General features: G+C 44.9%; 1 protein-coding gene across 1 annotated transcript in view; it reads right to left on the bottom strand.

The window, feature by feature from the left end:
• Positions 1 to 19,525, bottom strand: part of PPM1L (protein phosphatase, Mg2+/Mn2+ dependent 1L) — a 271,207-nt gene that overhangs the window by 47,380 nt on the left and 204,302 nt on the right. Inside the window, exon 2 of the mRNA XM_030216433.1 lies at positions 18,050 to 18,224. Coding sequence (XP_030072293.1) covers positions 18,050 to 18,224 — 175 coding nt within the window. The remainder of the gene's footprint in view (positions 1 to 18,049; positions 18,225 to 19,525) is intronic.

Raw genomic sequence — 19,525 nt, forward strand, 5'->3', positions numbered from 1 at the left:
TCCCTTGAGGGCTTACAATCTATGTTTTGTACCTGGGGCAATGGAGGGTTAAGTGACTTGCCCAAGGTCACAAGGAGCTGCAGTGGGAATTGAACCCAGGTCACCAGGATCAAAGCCCACTGCACTAACCATTAGGTTACTCCTACATCCTGGTGCCTGCAGAGGAGGACAACCACTTGTGTTCCTCAGTCCTGCTTGCAAAAAAAAAAAAATTATATAAAATTACCCGCATTAGAACATAAGACCTACTTATGTGCTATTTATCTAAAATAATTAGCTTATTGAAACTATTTAGCAGATTAAGTCAGCTCTGATAGATTATGTATGATGCTGCATTCCCTCCTAGTGTTGACCTAGCTTTTATTTTATATTTTAATCCACATAGATCCTTTGGTGGCTTATAATGGAATAGAAATTGTATTGTACAAGAATAGCCATACTGAGTCAGACTAATTGTCCATTTAGCCCAGTATCCTGCTTCCAGCAGTGGCCAATTCAGGTCACAAGTACCTGGCAGAAACCCAAACAGTAGCAACATTCCATGCTGCTAATCCCAAAGTAAGCAGTGACTTTCCCCCATGTCTATCCCAGTAGCAGACTATGGACTTTTCCTACAGGAACTTGTCCAAACCTTTTTTTAAATCCATATTCACTAACTGCTGTTACCACATCCTCTGGCAACATGTGTCACGTTTTCAAAGCTGGAACTGGGTTTGTGAGCTCTTGGGCCACCGCCGAGGAGCAGCAGCGGCAGGCAAAACCAGAGGCAAGGCAGAACTCTAGCGAACAGTGAGACTTCACCTACACTTGGCCACCTTTCACTAAGAGTTGAGCTCCGGGCTTCAGGTGGCCGGTAGGACTTGCAGGACAGGGCAGGACTGGATAACAGCTAGGCAGCACAGGGACTGAGGGTCAGAGGGGAAAGGAACACAAAGGGACAGCAGGGCACACAGGGAGGCTAGGTAGAAAACTAGACTAGGATTCTCAGACAGACAAGGGACAGCACTGAAAGCTGCAAGCAGCCACTGAAACAGGGAACAAACACTGGAAAACAAGAGACAGAACTGGAAGCTGCAAGCAGCCACTGAAACAGGGGAAAAACCACAGACAACCTAGCACTAGACAAAGACATACAAACAAGAGCAAGACTGGGAAACAAGCAGTACAGAACACAAAGCTACACAAAGACTAAGCTAGAATCAGGCAAGAATACAAACTATAAACTGGACTGGGCAGAAGTGCAGCAAGCACCAACATACCAGGGCCTTAGAGACGATGCAAAGGCAAGCAGAAATGTTCCAAGATGGCTAATAAGCCCAGAAGCAGTTGAGACTCAGCTGCTGCAATCACCAGGCAGCTAAGGGTGCTGTGCAGGCTCAAACAACACAAGCAAACCTGGCAGCCTGGAAGATCCGGACCGGACTGAGCTAAAATCTGGAACGGGTGATGGTCCTTAGCAGCCACCCGTTCTGACCACCAGAGGGCGAGGAAAGCACAGACGTAACACATGTTCCAGAACGTAACTATTCATTGAGTGAAAAAAATATTTCCTCCTATTTGTTTTAAAAGTATTTCCATGTAACTTCAATTGAGTGTCCCCTAGTCTTTGTACTTTTTGAAACAGTAAAAAAAATCAATTCACTTCTACACAACTCAGGATTTTGTAGACCTCAGTCATATCTCCCTTCAGCAGTCTATTTTCCAAGCTGAAGAGCCTTAACCTCTTTAGCCTTTCCTCATATGAGAGGAGTTCTATCCATAGGAGCCAACTTTTCAAAATGACTGGGGGTGCTGAATTTTCTTTTTTACAGGTGGTGCATTCCCCCTCCTCTCCCCTCCATTCATATCCAGCAATTCTCCTCTCTCCCCTGCCCTCCCCTCCCTCCATGTCCAACAAGTCTCATCTCTCCCCTCCATGTCTTTTTATTTGTTGCATTTGTATCCCACATTTTCCCACCTCTTTGCAGGCTCAATGTGGCTTACAATACATCATGAATAGTGGAAATACACGAGAAAGTATACATTTAGTGATAACAGAAGGATTTTGGGTAATATGATAATGATAAAACATGATAGTATTTTAACAAGCAAACATAGTAAGAAATATTTAAGAAATATATAAGAAAATGTCCAGTAACTCGCCCCAAACACCACCTGCCCCTTTTCAGCCCCCCCCTCCCTCCCTCTGAGTTCCAGGCCCTCTCCCTCCCTCCTGCCGAGTTCCAGGCCTCCCCTCTCCTCTGAGTGCCAGTCTCAACCCCAGCCCGACCTCTTCTCCCACAACAGTCCTCCGCCCTCGCCTTCCTGTGTGCTGCCCAGAATTTAAAACTCATCTTACCTCGGGGTCCCGGCGGCAGCAGTGAAAGGCGAGCAGGCTCGGCGCTTCAGCCTTCCCTTCTCTCTCAGCTCTGGTCCCGCCCGCATTTCCTGTTTCCGCAAGGGCGGGACCAGAGCTGAGAGAGAAGGGAAGGCTGAAGCACCGAGCCTGCTCGCCTTTCACTGCTGCCACCGGGACCCCGAGGTAAGATGAGTTTTAAATTCTGGGCAGCACACAGGAAGGCGACGGCGGAGAACTGTTGAGGGAGGGCACCGGGCTGGCTGGGAAGGGAACTTCCGGCGGGTCAAAATATTGGGGGTACTTGAGCACCCACAGCACTGACGGAGTCGGTGCCTATGGTTCTATCCCCTTTATCATTTTGGTTGCTCTTCTTTGAACCTTTTCTAATTCCGTTATATCTTTTTTTGAGATACAATGACCAGAATTGAGAGCAATACTCAAGGTGAGGTCGTACCATGGAGTGATACTGAGGCATTATAGTATTCTTTGTCTTATTTACCATTCCTTTCCTAATAATTCCTAGCATCCTGTTTGCTTTTCTGCTTTTTAGTTTAGAGTACATATTTTGATGCCAGCTGAAATAACCCATTTTATCCAGAACAGGCTTATGCAAATTTAGCACACTTTTTGCAAACACGTTTACTTGTTACCCACACGTTGTTGAGTTATGTCACAATCACCGACGTATCTAGACTCTGTGTGTCAGACGACTGCTTGTTGTGTATCGGTTGCCATTCTGACTCGGCAAGAGGGTGCAACGATTGTGCGGAAGCCTGCAGCTGTGAACCCGAGGCCTGCAGTTGGATTCTCTTTACGCGCCACTCAGGGCCACCGAGAGGGGGAACAAGATTCCCCCGGGCCTGGCCTCCAAGGGGGAGGGGGCCCGGGGCCCCGGCCATAAACTTTGCTAGCCCAGATCAGCATTAAAGTCTCCCTGCACCTGGTTCAGTATCTCTCTCACCTTTCCCTCCTCCCCTTGGCAGTGGTTCCTGCAGGCGACCCTTCCGCTGGCCTCCGGGTGTGTTCCCTCTGATTTGTCCCGCCTCCTCTGACACAACTTTCTGTGTCTGCACAGCAGAGGAAACAACTTGGAGGCCAGCCAGAGGCAACCCATCTCCTTGAGAGGTAAGTTGCTTCTTTTTTTTTAATGCTACCGGCAGCTCACTGGAACACTGCCGAGGGGAGGAGGGAAAGATGAGAGATATTGTACCGGATGAGGGGGTGGCGCCTCGCTGGCAGCGGCAGTGAGCGGGGGGGGGGGGGGGGGGAATACAGCAGCAGGGGGGAGGCGCATTGTTTACCCTGGGCCTGGCTCACATATGGTAATCTTCAAATAATTGCTCATAACTGTTTGCCTAGCTCTTTTTTGTCATCCTGGATCTGTAACACCAATTGTATCTTTTCCCTGGAATGGCGATGCCATAACAGATCTTTGTAAGCCACATTGAGCCTGCAAATAGGTGGGAAAATGTGGGATACAAATGCAACAAATAAATAAAGAAATAAATAAGCTCTTTTTTTTTTCTCTCTCTCTCTCTCTCTGGGCGGGCTTAGAGGGCCTTTTGAGATTACTGTTACTAAAATACATAAATATTGACATTGTAAGTACATAAGTACATAAGTAATGCCACACTGGGAAAAGACCAAGGGTCCATCGAGCCCAGCATCTTGTCCACGACAGCGGCCAATCCAGGCCAAGGGCACCTGGCAAGCTTCCCAAACGTACAAACATTCTATACATGTTATTCCTGGGATTTTGGATTTTTCCAAGTCCGTTTCGTAGCGGTTTATGGACTTGACGTTTATGGACTTGACGTTAACTGGGTTCTAGCATTTTATTTGGGGTTCTTTATTAAGCTCTACAAGATATTAATCCTAACTTACTTGAATCCTGTATCATTTTGAATGCCGTTTTAATGTTTGTAACTTGTTTATTCTCCAAATTCTGAATAAAGACAAAATTAAAAAAAAAAAGAAAAGATAAACCACACAGAGCTGACGCCATTTATCTTGCTTACAGCTATGTACAATGTTTAGTGCCCTATAAAGGAGGTGACAGGATGCAAATCTGTCTCATGCATATATATTCATTGGGGATATCCTGAAAACCCAACTGACTTGTAGTCCCCGTAGGAAAGGTCCGAGCCCAGTGGAAAGCGAAAGTGAATGCTGAACCTTCATAGACCACAGACAGAGGTGAGCGTGAGCTGGGAGCGAGAAACAAAATTACATTCTTTTCCTGGTGATGATAGTACTCTTGATGTCGGTCATGGTCGCCTTCAGCGATCATCACATGCCCGAGCATTTGCCATTATCAGCAATTATTTGAAGATAACGCTTGCTATTGCAGCCAAATATTGCTGAATTAGAACACAGAGCATTAGTGCCAATCAATCTGCCTCATCTTCAGGAGACTGGAACTGGCAGTAAAAGCCTACTGCAGCTTAAAAGAGACATTCCAAACATTTAAAAATGTTTTGCCAGTTGATTAAGTTCTACTTTCTAATAGCCACTGTACTTGGCAGCAAAGTATGATCAGATAATTGCCCTTCACCCTGGGCTCAATATATCTTTCATCAGCAGGAGTCCTATCTATAAATAACATCTGTGCTTAAGACCAGAATCACGTAAGTTATTTTCCCTTCATTCCGCCACCACCCCAATGGCACTGCTTTAGCCGAAGACCAAATATATTATTTCTGTAAAAGTCCCGCTTTTGTTTCTAGCCTTTTTTTTTTTAAATATGGAGGGGAACTAGCTAAGCAACCATGAAAATGTTTCCCTTCTGTTTCTTCCAGGGTCAAGGTTACCACTCCACAATCTCCCCAAACGAGAACGGTTTAACATAGTACCATAGTAGATGACGGCAGAAAAAGACCTGCACGGTCTATCCAGTCTGCCCAACAAGATAAATTCATATATGCTACTTTTTGTGTATATCTTACCTTGATTTGTACCTGTCCTTTTCAGGGCACAGACCGTATAAGTCTGCCCAGCACTATCCCCGCCTTCCAACCACCAGCCCCGCCTCCCAACCACCGGCTCTGCGTGTTTCCCTACTCCTCCCCTTGCCTTGGAATCAGCTGTCAGTGACATCCCTGACATCAGTGCATTCTAAACTGCCTAGCAGACCACCTCCGAGGGAGCCACGGTACCAGGCACATTAGAACGTTGGAGGTGAGAATTATTATATAGGATGAAAATAGGCCCGCGCAACCTTTACATTAATGAGCTGCATTTCATGATTTTGCATTACAACAGCTCATTAACAGAGAATTTAAGTAAACATTCATTCACAGCAGATTAAGGTCCCTTTTTAGAAAGCTGCACTAGCAACTGCCGATGTGGTAATGCTGATACAGCTCGTTCACTTTGAACGGGCTGTGTGGTTGTAAACGGGGGGGGGGGGGGGGGGGGGTAGTGAAAACCACTTTTGCCGAAATGTTGACGTCTTTGCGTGTTTCACGCTAATTTCTGCACAAAGCCCGTTATTCTCTTTCCGAAGCATACAGTCTCTTGTACATCTTCAAAGACCCCGATATCAGCTCTCTGTTGGCAATTTTCAATGTGTTGTTTGGGTGCAAAATGTATCGACCCCCAAGAGTTCCATTTCCTACCGCCTGTGTTCATCAGCCTGACGCACAACAGGAATTTCATTTCAGAATAATTACTAATCTTCAGAATACACAGCTGATTTGACAGGCAGATCATATTCTGTTGATATGCAGAAGAGACTCCTGACAGAGTAAATGAAGGTTGCTGTAATTTCACTAACAATTACAAGCATCTGTGCATTTTCAGTCTTCACTAAGGCATTATTTTTTTTTTTTGATTGCGAATTTAAAGGCAGGCAGAATTGTATAGATGTCATTGAAACACTGGAAGGACTCCAAATGATGAAACATCTGTCTTCTGCAATGATTTACAAGAGTCCACCTTCTGTACTTGTAATCAAATACCGTTTCAGAAACAGGTAAAACCATTTACTTCTGTTGTAAGAAACAATACGTGTCTTGATAGAAGTGGCAGGAATAGTCCTGAGTGATGGAGTTTAATCGCTCGAGGTAGAGCCACCCGACTTGTTAGAAAGGTAGAAGCTCTCTGGTTTCAATGGATTCTCCAGCAAATTATCTTTCAATTCGTTTTTTATTCAACAAATACAGTAAACATTGTACATGTTCCAGTTTCTTAACTCAAGTCATCTTTTACCTCTGTCAATTACATGTACATCAAATATAGTATCGTAGGTACAAACTTTTTGAATATGGAACATCCTGTTCTATCTTCCCATTCCCCCCCTTTCCTCCCTCCCCCCCTTTATCCCCATCTCTCCCAGGGTCGCTCTCACTCCAAATTTTACTTCCTAGTTCCTATGTTCATATGTTTAACAGATAACTCCTCGCTGCTGGCGTTAATGTGTTCCACAGTGGGCTCCAGCGCTGCGTAAATGCTTTTTTGTACCCTTGCGGTTGTCTGTTCATTTCCAATCTTTCAAACCGAATGAGCTCTATCATACCTCCCCGCCAGTGCTGTACTGAGGGTCTCTTCGGAGCTAACCAATTCTGTAGAATAGCTTTTTTCCCAAAAATTGTGGCTCGCAAAGCAAATTCTCCAGCAAATTAATTCTGTAAAATCTCTTGTGTATGGGACTCTTCTTATACTAAAGCTATACTGCTCTGATTTGTTTGAACAATTTACTCACCCACACAGAAGGAAACTCATTTGAAGAACTATATTCACCCTACACATGCGTGTGTATGGGGGGGGAGGGGAAACCGAAGCTATAACCCTAACCACTATACTGTTTAGAGCTGTATCAAATATCATATTTTACTATGCATCTACCACCATTTCTGTAAAGAAAAATTTCCTTAGATTACTCCTGAATCTATCCTTTCTCACCTTCATCCTATGCCCCCTTGGTCCAGAGGTTCCTTCAGTTGAAAGAAGTTTGCCGCCTCTGCATTTATACTACAGAGCTATTTAAATGTCTTTTTCACGTCTTCCCTCTCCTGCTTTTCTTCCAAAGTCTACATATTGAGATTATTATTATTTGTTACATTTGTATCCCACATTTTCCCACCTATTTGCAGGCTCAGTGTGGCTTAAATAGTACCGTAGTGGTGATCACCAGTTCCGGTATGAACAAATACAAGGTGTTATTGTAATATAATAAGGATTATGTATGGTAGAAATAGGGGAACTTAGGAAGGAAGGAAGGAAGAAGTTGGGGTTAGTCTTTAAGTCTATCCCCAAAAGCTTTATGACAAAGACCACTGACCATTTTAGTAGCTGCCCTCTGGACTGAGTATATCCTGTTTAAATATTTTGAAACTGTGGTATCCAGAATTGTACGCGGTACTCTAAATGATGATTCAGAGACTTACACATGGGCATTATCACCTCCTTTTTCCTGCTGGCCATTCCTCTTCCTATGCACCCACGCATTCTTCTGGCTTTTGCTGTTGCCTTTGCTACTTGCTAGGCCACCTTGAGATCATCACAGGTCCTGCTCTTTCTTCATGCACAGAAGTACTTCATCCCTTACTGTACTGTTCCCTTGGGTTTTTGTAGCCCACATGCATGACCCTGCATTTTTTAGCATTAAATCTTTGTCAGATTCTAGATCGACTTTCGCTAGATCCCTCTTCGTGTTATACACACTTTCCAGGGTATCCACCCTATTGCAGACTTTGGTATTATCTGCAAAGAGGCACACCTTATCTGATAACCCCTCCATGATACTGCTCCCACCAGTCACCTGTACTAGGTTAGAATCTACATGCCATTAAGCATTAATTTATCTTGCTCCTTCTTTATGGAACACCCTAGTGTTCGTTGTGCAATGGTAAACAAAATTTCCAAGATCAGATTCAACCCTAAGCGAATAAAGTTTGTCCAAAATGTAGAGCAACTTCTGTCAGGAAAAAAGCCGAAAGAACAAAGCAACAGCCCATAAATGGCAGCTTGAGCCCTAGCAGTTGTGGTGCCATTTTGAACCTGGTGTTGGCAGGAGCAGGAACAACTGTTGATTTCTCCTGCCCCAAACCCCCTAGATCACAAGGGACTAATAGAGATAGGTCTGGGAGGTCCTACCGGGAGTGGGAGTCTAATGGGGTGGGGGGGGGAGGATCTCTTTGGTGGAGGAGGAGTCTTTAAGGGGGAAGCACTGAAAATTTGGAAAAGTTCTAGTCACGTATTAGTGGCCTGATTCTCCCGAGCAGGATAAATAACGGGAGCTTTGACTTGGTGCCAGCTTGCGAAAATCAATGCAAACTGGGTTTGGTTTGCATAATAATGAGATGATTTGCATGCTTTGCATCTCATTATTGTGCAGCCTGCAGTGAGTTATGCTAACATGCATTACAGTAAAATAAAGCAGAAGTTTGCCATTTAACGTTTAGAGGAGTGTGGTAGCCGTGTTAGTCCACTCTTAAGGTTATCAATAGAAATCAAACAAAATAAAACATGGAAAAGAAAACAAGATGATACCTTTTTTTATTGGACATAACTTAATACATTTCTTGATTAGCTTTCGAAGGTTGCCCTTCTTCGTCAGATCGGAAATAAGCAAATGTGGTAGCTGACAGTGAGGCATATTTTCAAAGCACTTAGCCTTCCAAAGTTCCATAGGTTTCTATGGAACTTTGGAAGGCTAAGTGCTTTGAAAATATGCCTCAGAGTATATAAGTGAAAATATTCAAGCAGAATGATTGAATATTTTAACACCCAACAGAAAGGACTTAACAAGGATCTGGGGTTCCTAGCCCATTATAAACCATAAAGCTGTATTTCTCTGTTGATCACCCCACCCCTCACCTATCCACACCCATCCTGTTAGAATATCAATGATATGCTTTGATGTCCCCATGCATACCTCCGACCCACCCCCATCCTCTCACCCTGTCAGACTGTCATAGTAATGCTTGAATGTTTTCACTTATATACACTGTCAGCTAGCACATTTGCTTATTTCCGATCTGAGGAAGAAGGGCAACCTTCGAAAGCTAATCAAGAAATGTATTAAGTTACGTCCAATAAAAAAGGTATCATCTTATTTTCTTTTCCATGTTTTATTTTGTTTGATTTCTATAGATTCTACATGGAATGTTGCTATTCCACTAGCAACATTCCATGTAGAAGTCGGCCCTTGCAGATCACCAATGTGGCCGCGCAGGCTTCTGCTTCTGTGAGTCTGACGTCCTGCACGTACGTGCAGGATGTCAGACTCACAGAAACAGAAGCCTGCGCAGCCTTCTACATGGAATGTTGCTAGTGGAATAGCAACATTCCATGTAGAATCTCCAATAGTAGCAACATTCCATGTAGAATCTCCAATAGTAGCAACATTCCATGTAGAATCTCCAATAGTAGCAACATTCCATGTAGAATCTCCAATGGTATCTATTTTACTGTCATAGTAATGCTTGAATGTTTTCACTTATATACACTGTCAGCTAGCACATTTGCTTATTTCCGATCTGACGAAGAAGGGCAACCTTCGAAAGCTAATCAAGAAATGTATTAAGTTACGTCCAATAAAAAAGGTATCATCTTATTTTCTTTTCCATGTTTTATTTTGTTTGATTTCTATTGATAACCATTTAATGTGTGCAACCACTGCCCCCTCCCCCAAAGTCTTGCACCTTTTAAAATGAACACCTCAGTCCTTTAGTACCACCATATGTGTAACTGTCACAGTAATCTCACAATTTAAAACGATGACATAGGACAGTGCCTTAATTTCACAGTGATTTGCATTTCTTATTTTTTCTTCCATAAGTAGGTGACTTTTTGCCAGCCCTGGTTCTTGATAAGCAAATGCGAAACTTGTAATATCAAGTTTACAAACAAACACAGAACAGAAATTTAAATACATTCTAACATATAGATGAAATTAAGCAGATTCTTCTGTCAGCATGATGAATAACGTTAAAACCCAGTGAGACCTGGAGGCAGGCTCCTTTTCATTTTCACAGATGAACCGCTGTTATGGTTTTGTTCAAACTCATCCTGGCGTGGACAGCTTTGATAAAGTGCCACTTACTTTCCCTAAAGTACAGAGCAACCTAGATATATCAGTTATCTACCACATCCATCCTGTAATATAGAACCCTCCATGACGCCCCAGCTTCTGATGAAACCTGTTGGATCTTTAACCCCCAAAACTTATGTGGAGTTTGCTACTGATATATTTGCTCATTCAGTCAGCACTAGGAATGGGAGATTTACAATTCAGGCCAATTTCCCAACAGTCTGCCTAGGTGTAAAGATAGCATTACCTTGAACTAGAGAATGACACGGAGACAAATTCAGTCCCTGTCCCCACCCTATGCTCGTGGGTTCTGTCTCCATCCCAACAGGGCCCGTCTCCATCCCATGTCTTGTTCCTGCAGGTTCTGTCCTGTTCTTGCCCCATCCCCGTGTGCTCTGTTCTCATCTGCAGATGCCTCAAACACTTAAGATTTTATATTTAAATCTTTTTATTAAAGTATAAAAAGGAACAATATGCTGTGCAACTGTTGTGTATAAATTACAAATAAGAAAACAATAATAACAACGAGCAGCTATAATAAACGCTCCCACCACCACTACCACCCTCTACCCTTCCAACCCCAACAATAGCTGACTTCTACTACCCCAAGAAATCCTAATCCATCCTGTTAAAATGTCCAGGAATACAAAATACAACCCATTCTGCGTGCCCTAGAGGGGAGAAATATGCCCTATGAAGCACTGTTATGATTTTTTAAATCTGTGGATGAATAAGAAGTCATCAACAATCTCAGGATTCAGTCTAGCTCTCCTGTCTTACACAGTCCCTCCTGGAATAGAAGATGTCTTCTTAGAAGATGTGCTGGTAGCAGGATGTACAGGATCCCCCCATGCAAATTTTACTAGCTGGGGCCAGTATGTTTGCTTATTTTTCCAAAAAATAAAAATATTGTCTGCATCGAATATAAATAAAGCCCAGTTCATTAACAAGTTTCAAAGTAGAAAGTGACACGGGGACAAAGTTTGTCCCCGTCCTCACGGGCTCTGTCCCCCATCCCTGCCCCGTCCCCGTAGGATTTGTTCCCGTTCCCATCCCTGTGGTTACTGGGGCTCTCTGTCCCCGTGTCATTCTGTATCTTGAATCCTGGTGTCTTAAAGAGCAATTATTTAAACTAGGTGCTAACATTTGTAAATGATGGTAGATAAAGACTCAGAAAGTCCATCCAGTCTGCCCAACAAGGTGGTCTGAGCCGCACCCGCCACTATGGAGGCCCCAGTCACTCATGCTTAAACGCTGGTTAAGTCTCCACCATGCCAACCATATAGGCAGCCAAACATGTAGCCTTGGTTATAACCACAAATCATCAAGTATTACTGACAGTATTTAACTTATCAGTCAAGATGTCTTCCTGCCCCCCCTCCGAGCTGCACAGCACCGACACTCGCAGCACGTGACAATAAAGTGATCTACAACACTGGAGTTGCCAAAGCTTCACCTATCATTTACCATTTGCAGGACACAGGCACAAAAGTCTGTCTGGTGTCAACCTCAGTTTCCACTACTCTTTCCTAGCCATACTCTGTGCCCACCCTTTTTCTATTTAGACATCCCCTATATCTAATCCTATACATTTTTGAATTCACTCACCTTTTTTGACTCTACTGCCTCTCCTGGAAGGGGTGTTCCAGGTGTCTCCTACTCTCTCTGTGAAAGTATTTCCTGATGTTACTCCTAAGTCTACCTCCTTGCAATCTCCATTCATGTCCTCTAGTTCTACCGCCCCCTACATCTGGAAGAAGTTTGTTTTTATATTAATACCTTTCAAGTACTTAAATGTCTGCATTATGTCACCTCTTTCTCTTCTCTAGCATATATATATATATATTCAAGTCCACAAGTCTCTTCTTATATGTCTTATGGCACAAAGTTTGTACCATTTGTGTCGTCTTCCTCTGAATCGCCTCAAGTCTATGCCCTTGAAGAGATACGGGATCCAAAATTGGACACAGTACTGCAAGTGGGGCCTCACCACTGACTTGTACAGGGCATCAACACCTCCTTTCTTCTGGTTATGCCTTTCTCTGTTCAGCTTAGCATATGTCGGGCAACAGCCATCTCATTCAGATCCTCAGACATCACCCCACCCCAAGATCTCTTTCCTGATCTGTGAATGTCACTCTCGCCCCCTAGCACATACAGCCCCGTGGCTTTGTCCACTTTCAGTTTTTCAAGTTGGTCATAAACGCTTTCTTACTTAAATGGTATAATATCAACTTCATTTTCATATGTACCTTTATCAGCCAAACGAGGTCCTACGGCAGGGTTTTCTTCTGTTGCGTGCCAAATGTGTGCATACATGTTTAGAATACCAGAATATACACATGTATGTGAGCAGTTACATGTACACACCAGTATACCACCTAAGCACTATACTGTACTGTATATATCAGACTAGGTTGCATAGTGCATATTTGCAAGGAGGGTGATATACATAGGGGCGGAGCTTGGATGAAACATAGGCGAGGCACCCACTTACGCATGCAGCTTACAGAATACTGTAAGTTATGTGCACCCCTGCTAAATTTAGGCATCTGTACATTTGCCAGCTCTACATCTAAACACCCAAGTTCTGTTACAGAATAGGCTCCTACTACTTGCCCTCAGGACACCTAAATGGAGGTGCCCAGTTACAGAATGGCCTCTTTAGTACCAGAGGGCCTGATATTCAGCCAGCGATGCTCAGCGTTTTGCTCATCGCTGCTAGCATTATCCCCGGAAATTCAATGCCATGTCTGGGCTCCGGCATTGAATTTCTGGGTTTCCCGAGCTGGTTAATACATAACTGGTTAAGTGCGAAATTCAACACTCTGTTAGGGGTGAGGTCAACAGTAAAAAGAAAATCAAGGTGATGTGAGCCTTCATGCTCTGCAAATTCTGCTGGGTACCATCCCTCTGGGAAGAGGAAGTGTGCATCAGAAGGGGCAGTATGTGGCACAGACATGTGAAGTACTTGGAGCAAAGGTTTGTTTTTTTACTGCTGACACTGCTGAGGTAGGGAGAACAGGCACTTTGAGGTAAGTGGGCAAACATGAGGGTGAACAAAAGGGGAAGATCCTGGATGAAGGTGAAGGAGAGAGAGCTGGACTACATGGGGGTGAGGATGACAGAAGAGTAGGATGAAAAGTACTGGACCATGTACGGGAGGGGGCAAGAGGGGCAGGTGTTCAACTCTGGAGAAGAGTGAAGATGCTGTACCATTTGGGGTAGGGAGGTGGAGTGAAGGAAGGAGAGGAGAGAGAAAATACTGTACCATGTTTTGGGTGAGGGGGACAATAAGGAGTATGCTGGACAGGGGGGAGATGCTGGACCATGGCTGTGAGGGCAAAGAGAGGGGACATGCTGGATACACAGAGTAGGGAGGAGAAAATAAGGAAACTGGGGGAAACTGGATTGGGGGGAGATAAGGAGAATCAAGCTGGTAGAGAGTAGGGTAGCACAAAGGGCATATAAGAAGAACAGTCTGAAGCTAGGGCTAGGAGAAGGGGGCTCTGGTTGCTGACTCAGGGGCTAGATATAGAAGGGAGATTGACTGGCAGATTCTGGCCCTGGGGGGTTGATTTGGGAGAATAGGGCTGGTTTGGGGAGAAGGGTTTGATGCTGGGGGCTGACACAGGGGCTGAGGCTAGGAGAAGGGAGCTAGTAGGTAGCAGTGTAAAGGGAGCTGATGCCGGGGAGTGAGAAGAAAGAGAAAAACAAACTGGGGGAAGGAGGTAGGAAGCAAGGGCATATGCAGAGGAAGGTAGAGATAAAGAAGCAGAGAGATGGATGCTAGGGCCAAGAAGGAAAGGCAGAATAAATGAAGATGTCATGGTATAGGAGAAGAGACAGGGGAATAGATGCTGGGGAAAGGGGAGAAAGGCAGAGGGTTAGGAGGATGGTGGAAGATAGGTCTTTGAAGGAGATGAAAGATGACAGAAATGGGAAAGTATTAGGGGAAATGGGAACCTAAATAAGAAAGGGAATGGCGGTGAAAAGGAAATGAGTGACAGGGGAAAGGCTGGGATCGGTGAGGAGATGACAGGCAGAAGAAGGTAGATGAGACTAGGGACAAGTATAGAGAATGGAAATGGAGTCTAGAGAGTGGCTGAAAGACTGTAATAGGAAGTCCAGGGTTACCTTACCATAAGAACAGGACACCCCACAATTTTTCCAGATTCAAATTAAATCTATGATCATTTGGCCAACCTACAATGGTGTTAATCTTACGATTGAAGGAAAGAACATCTTGAATGAAACAATAGTTTAGAGTGCCAAGAATCTGTATGTCATCAGCATATACATAAGGCATAAGGTTGAGTGACTGTATGAGGCCATGCAACGGGGCCATAAAGATATTAAAAAGGATCGGGGCTAATATGGAGTCCTGAGGTACACCAGTGTAGGGCTGGGACTGTGAGTCCTGCCACTGAACAGTATTAGTACGAACAGATAAGTATGACGTAAACCTGTCTAAAGCAGTGGCAGTAATATCTATTATCTCGCATTTGATGCAGGTGGAGCTCATGGCTAACAAGGTCAAATGCTACAGACAAGTCTAATGAGATCATCACCACTATCTTGTCTTGCTCAGTTGTAATATATTAACACAGAAACAGAGAAAAATGTAGTCAGATAAAGACCATATGGCCATCCATGCAATCTACTCTCTCTATCCCTTAGAGTACCTATGCACTTGTCCCAAGCCCTCTTGAATTCAGATACTGATTTCGTCTCTACCACATCCACTGGGAAGCCATTCCATGAATTCACCACCCTTTCTGTGAAGAAGTATTTCCTCAGGTTACTTCAATCCCCTTTCATCTTATGGCCCCTTGTTCCAAAGTTTCCTTTCAACTGAAAGAGACATACCTCCGGTGCATTTATGCCAAGTAGGTATTTAAATGAGATCTTTAAGTCTGTCCCCATACACTTTATGACGAAGACCACTGACCATTTTACTAGCCGCCCCCTGCCGTTTCTTTCTTTACAACATCCGTAAAATCCGCCCCTTTCTTTCCGAGCACTCTACCAAAACCCTCATCCACACCCTTGTCACCTCTCGTTTAGACTACTGCAATCTGCTTCTTGCTGGCCTCCCACTTAGTCACCTCCCCCCTCTCCAATCGGTTCAAAACTCTGCTGCCCGTCTCGTCTTCCGCCAGGGTCGCTTTACTCATACTACCCCTCTCCTCAAGTCGCTTCACTGGCTCCCTATCCGTTTTCACATCCTGTTCAAACTTCTTCTACTAACTATAAATGTACTCACTCTGCTGCTCCCCAGTATCTCTCCACACTCGTCCTTCCCTACACCCCTTCCCGTGCACTCCGCTCCATGGATAAATCCTTCTTATCTGTTCCCTTCTCCACTACTGCCAACTCCAGACTTTGCGCCTTCTGTCTCGCTGCACCCTACGCCTGGAATAAACTTCCTGAGCCCCTACGTCTTGCCCCATCCTTGGCCACCTTTAAATCTAGACTGAAAGCCCACCTCTTTAACATTGCTTTCGACTCGTAACCACTTGTAACCACTCGCCTCCACCTACCCTCCTCTCCTCCTTCCTGTACACATTAATTGATTTGATTTGCTTTATTTTTTGTCTACTAGATTGTAAGCTCTTTGAGCAGGGACTGTCTTTCTTCTATGTTTGTGCAGCGCTGCGTACGACTTGTAGCGCTATAGAAATGCTAAATAGTAGTAGTAGTAGTAGTAATATCAATGAGAGTTGTCTCCGTGCTGTGGTGGCATTTAAATTCTGTCTGATTGGGGTGTAATATGTTTGCGTTACCCAGGAAATCATCTAGTTGTTACAAAACCACAGACTCAGCTAATTTAGAGAGTCTTGGAACATTTGAAATAGGATAAAAGTTTGTGGAAGTAGAAGTGCCTAAGTTTGAGTCTTTCAGGTGGAGCCGGATATAAGCATGTTTCCAAGTTGAAGGAACTAAACCTTTGTCTATGCTAGTGCTGATCATTGCATGGATGATGACAGGAGCAATGTGGAGAAACCTTTTGCCATGCTTGAGGGCGTGGGATCATGTGGTGCTATGGTCACCTTAAGGGCCCCAGGTATATGTGTCAGAGTGGTGATAGATGGGAGAAGAAAGGCAGAGAGGGAACTCCTAGCAGAGTGGTCTTCCCCCAACGGTGAGGTGTGAGGAGCAGAAAGAGCAGGTCATGACAGAGAGTGTAAGTGTCCAATGGAGGCCTGGAGAGGGTCGAGATCTTATCAAAGAAGAAAGTTGCTAAAGTGTCTGGTGTCAAAAGACATATCAGAGACATCAGGGACTCTAGAAACAGTTGTCAGAGAGTGCAAAATGCTGTAGAGGTTAGCAGAGTACGGTGTCTAATGATCTGCTTGGAATAGTATGTGTGATTAGCTGACTGGGTAGACTGCTTGCAGTAGAAGGTTATTGTCTTATAAGCATGGAGAGTCATGGGCATAGTTTCACAGCTTCATTTGGGGGGGCAAAGGGGAGGCGAGTCTATCTTGATCTCCTTCAAGCCCCCCGCCGCTGCCCTCCCCCCGCTGCCGCCATCACAGCACTAGAGTCTTCCAGTGGCACCCGGTATCATCCTCCCCTGTCTTCTGAGCCACCAGCAGCCTCTGTGAAAGCAGCACGCATGCCGCTTTAGACATGCCCTGAGGCCCTTCTCTCTCCTTCAGCTTCCCGTCTGCACGGGAACAGGAAGTTGAAGGAGAAAGAAAGGCTTCCGGGGGGGGGGGGGGGGGGGGGCAGGTCTAAAGCAGCGTGTGTGATGCTTTCGGTGAGGCTGCTGGTGGCTTGGGGGATTGGAGGATGGGGTGGCTGCTCGTTTGGGGGGGGGGGCACTGCCCCCCTCTTCCCACCCCCCCAACTACGCCCATGTGGAGAGCAGGGGCGTATCTGAACTGCGGCGGTAGGTGGGGCAAGGGCCAGAGTGAGGGGGCACATTATAGCCCCCCCCCCCGCCGCCGCCACCATTGCCGATCCCCCTCCCCCCAGCCGCTGCCATTGCCGATCCCCCCCCCCCCGCCGTTGCTATCGCCTACCTTCGCTGGCGGGGGACCCCAACCCCCGCCAGCCGAGGTCCGCGTCCTCCTGCCGCTGCCGGCTGCCTGTAAAAGAATTCCGTCAGCTGGCGGGGGACCCCCAACCCCCGCCAGCCAAGCCGAGGTCCTTTCATTTCTAAAGCTGGCGCTGAAAGTTTCTTCTGAGTCTGACGTCGCTGCAAGTTGTATGTGCAGGACGTCAGACTCAGAAACAGAATCCTGTTTCTGAGTCTGACGTCCTGCACGTACAACGTGCAGCGACGTCAGACTCAGAAGAAACTTTCGGTGCCAGCTTTAGTGGAAGGAATGAAAGGACCTCGGCTTGGCTGGCGGGGGTTGGGGGTCCCCCGCCAGCGAAGGTAGGCGACAGCAACGGAGGGGGAGGGTTGGCAGCGGTAGGGGGGTCCAGGGCGAAATCTGCGGGAGCCCAGGCCCCTGAGGCCCCACACAGATACGCCCCTGGTGGAGAGTGGAAACCTCTACTTCTGTTGCCACTGATGAAATTAAACAGCTATATTTGTTCTTCTGACTTCAGATTTCTGTCTTCATACTTGTCATTAATGTCGATCTTTAGTTTGTAGCAAACTGCAGCTTTGCAGAATTCTAAATTCAGTGCAGTAGGAAAAAGCAAAGTGAAAGGAATACCTGCTTCATCGTAAGTCACAGTGAGCTTCTCCAGCATTTCCCGGTCGATTGACAAAATCTGTTGCTCCAGGATGGACTGGTATGACAGCACACTGTTTTCTTTGTCTTTCTCATAATCTTGAAGGCGATGTTTCAGGATCTCCGGAAGGTGGGTCTTCACATACTCAGCCGCCGACTGCATAACATACAAGGAAAAAAAGAGTCCCATTTACTCTTGGTTCAGTCTACATAGCAATATAGTAATTGATGGCAGACAAGGGAAAAAATGGCTCATTTTGGGCAGCTGTGCATAAACAGAACCCCTAGACCCCCCACATTGGGATTTTGATAATTAAACTCAGCAGTCATGATGACTGTGCCACCGGCCCTCCCTTCCCTTTTTTATTTTATGTAATTATTTGCAACTTATGTATTAAAATTTACTGTAATTGTGTATGTTGAGTAATTATTTTATTGTTATTTGATTTTGGCTTGTGCTGTAATCCATCTTCAACTTTAAAGTAGGATAAAGTGGAATATAATTGCCAAAACCCAACTAAATTAAAGAAGACAATTTTCAAAAATCATTTACACGAGTAAGTAGTGATTTACATGGGTAAGGAGGGATTTCTGAACATTTCCCATCCTGAAAGTGCTCTGAAGCTTGCACAGTTCAAGGGGAAATTGTATGCACTTTCCCGTTCATGACTGGTGCAAGCCACCTCAATCACCCCACAACACCAGCAGCTTAAGTGCACTTTGAGGTCCTTTTACTAAGCTGCAGAAAAAAAGTGGCCTTAGGGGGTTTTCCCCTGTGCTAAGGCCATTTTTTTTACTGCAGCAGGGAAATGACCTGTTTTCCAGTTTTCCAATCAATGACCATGCACTAATGTTTCCACCAAAAAAACTGTAGAATACAATATAAGTTGCTCATAGGCTCTTTGCACTCAAAAGTCTTTTGTATACCTAAAAAGAAAAGGAGGAAATGACCTCAAAAGACCCCGGACCCTCAAGTGAACTTGTCACTGGCGTACTTTCAGCACTCAGTGGGCCATTATGTCATCATTGGCAAAAAACGTCCTAAATATATTTTTACTTTGAAGCTGGATCAAACAGGATGTTAAGTCACTCTAATTTTTTTAATGCAAGTTTGCACCACTTTATTGATTATGTATATGTAGGGTTCCCATATGGCTCCAGAAAAAGGAGGACGGATTGAGCCAGCCGGGTTTTACTTCCATTGCTTTCAAGCAATGGAAGTAAAACCTGGCTGGCTCAATCCGTCCTCCTTTTTCTGGAGCCATATGGTAACCCTATGTATATGTATGAGCACAAAATCAAATTTTGAAGTAAAAAAGAGTTTTTTGGCCAAGTGGGCTAACCTATTTTCACACAGGGTCGTTGGCCCATTTGTCCATGTGGCCAATGAGGAAAGCCTGTTCAATCATTTGCAAAAAGCTGCAAAATGGAAAATTTAGGATTAGCTCACTTGTCCGT

This window comes from Microcaecilia unicolor, chromosome 10, assembly GCF_901765095.1.
Source record: "Microcaecilia unicolor chromosome 10, aMicUni1.1, whole genome shotgun sequence".
In the NCBI taxonomy this organism is placed as follows: domain Eukaryota; kingdom Metazoa; phylum Chordata; class Amphibia; order Gymnophiona; family Siphonopidae; genus Microcaecilia; species Microcaecilia unicolor.